This window comes from Priapulus caudatus, unplaced genomic scaffold (assembly GCF_000485595.1).
Source record: "Priapulus caudatus unplaced genomic scaffold, Priapulus_caudatus-5.0.1 Scaffold128, whole genome shotgun sequence".
NCBI lineage: Eukaryota > Metazoa > Priapulida > Priapulimorpha > Priapulimorphida > Priapulidae > Priapulus > Priapulus caudatus.
Window position 1 is genome coordinate 38748 of NW_014577189.1, and position 1304 is coordinate 40051.

At 48.0% G+C, this 1304-nt stretch overlaps 1 protein-coding gene across 1 annotated transcript; it reads left to right on the forward strand.

Annotated features, from left to right (window-relative positions):
- Nucleotides 1-188: 188 nt before the first annotated feature.
- Nucleotides 189-926, forward strand: LOC106805808 (uncharacterized protein K02A2.6-like). The gene has a single exon (XM_014807548.1). It carries the CDS (start codon nucleotides 189-191, stop codon nucleotides 924-926), a length of 738 nt encoding a protein of 245 aa, XP_014663034.1.
- The last annotated feature ends 378 nt before the right edge of the window (nucleotides 927-1304 follow it).

A 1304-nucleotide genomic window follows, 5' to 3' on the forward strand; every position in this document is an offset into this window, starting at 1 on the left:
TCATATAATACAATATATGATGATATTAAAACCATCAAATTGTTACTATATCATGCATGGTATACACTTCCCAATACGTATTGGAAAATATTGCAATACGGTTTTGTCGTATTGCAATATATTGCAATACGGTTTTTGGTCGCAATACTCATCCCTAATTCGTCGCAACCGAAGCAACTCCCAGGGTCATGACCACACGAGAAGTCGTGAAGTGCTCACACCAAGACATCGAACTGACACATGTTCGAAAATGCATCGAGACGGGCGAGTGGGGAAACCCGCACTGGGCCAAATATTTACCTGTGTGTGAGGAGCTGTGCACTATTGGTAAAATCGTGATGCGAGGGACCAAATTGGTAATTCCGGTAGAGTTGCGTCAAAAGGTCACTGCCATTGCTCATGAAGGTCATGTGGGGATGTGCGGCACAAAACTTCGCCTTCGCACAAAAGTGTGGTGGCCAGGTCTCGACAAGGATGTAGAGAAATTTGTCCGAGCCTGCAGTGGATTTCAGCTAGTGGCTAGACCGACACCACCGGAACCAGTATTGCCAACCGAACTGCCATCCGGAAAGTGGCAAGACTTAGCCATCGACCTACTAGGACCGATGCCGGCAGGAGAATATATATTTGTTGTCGTAGATTACTACTCCAGATACTATGAAGCGGAGATCACGACATCAGTGACCGCGAAGCGCATGATCGAGCTGTTAAGTAAGATGTTTGCAAGTCACGCACTACCGTTCACCATCACCAGCGACAACGGACCACAGGTTAGAGCAGAGACATTCGGTGAATTCTTGTCAGAGAACAACATAATCCATCGAAAGGTCACGCCATTGTGGGCACAGGCGAATGGTGAAGTGGAATGCCAAAACCGCTCCATATTGAAAAGCATGAAGATCGCGCACGCTGAAGGCAAAAACTGACGAACGGAGCTAGTGACATACCTCCGATCTTATCGCACGACTCCGCACAGCGTTACTGGAAAACCGCCAGGCGACTTGGTTTTCGGCAGAGCAATTCGGACTAAACTTCCAGAACTCCGTCAATTTGTGCCGAACGACGGGGAAAGGAGGGACAGAGACTGGGAGAAAAAGATTGGAGGCAAAATCTACGCCGACGCCAGGAGAAACGCTAGGGAGAGCGACATAGCACCGGGTGACACCGTGTTGGTCAGGCAGAGGAAAGTCGATAAACTTACCACAGACTTCAAACCCGACCAGTACTACGGGGCGCCATGCAGGACAGGGCTCAATTTTGTCTAACAAAACTCAATTCTGTCTCACAAAACTCAATTTTGTGAA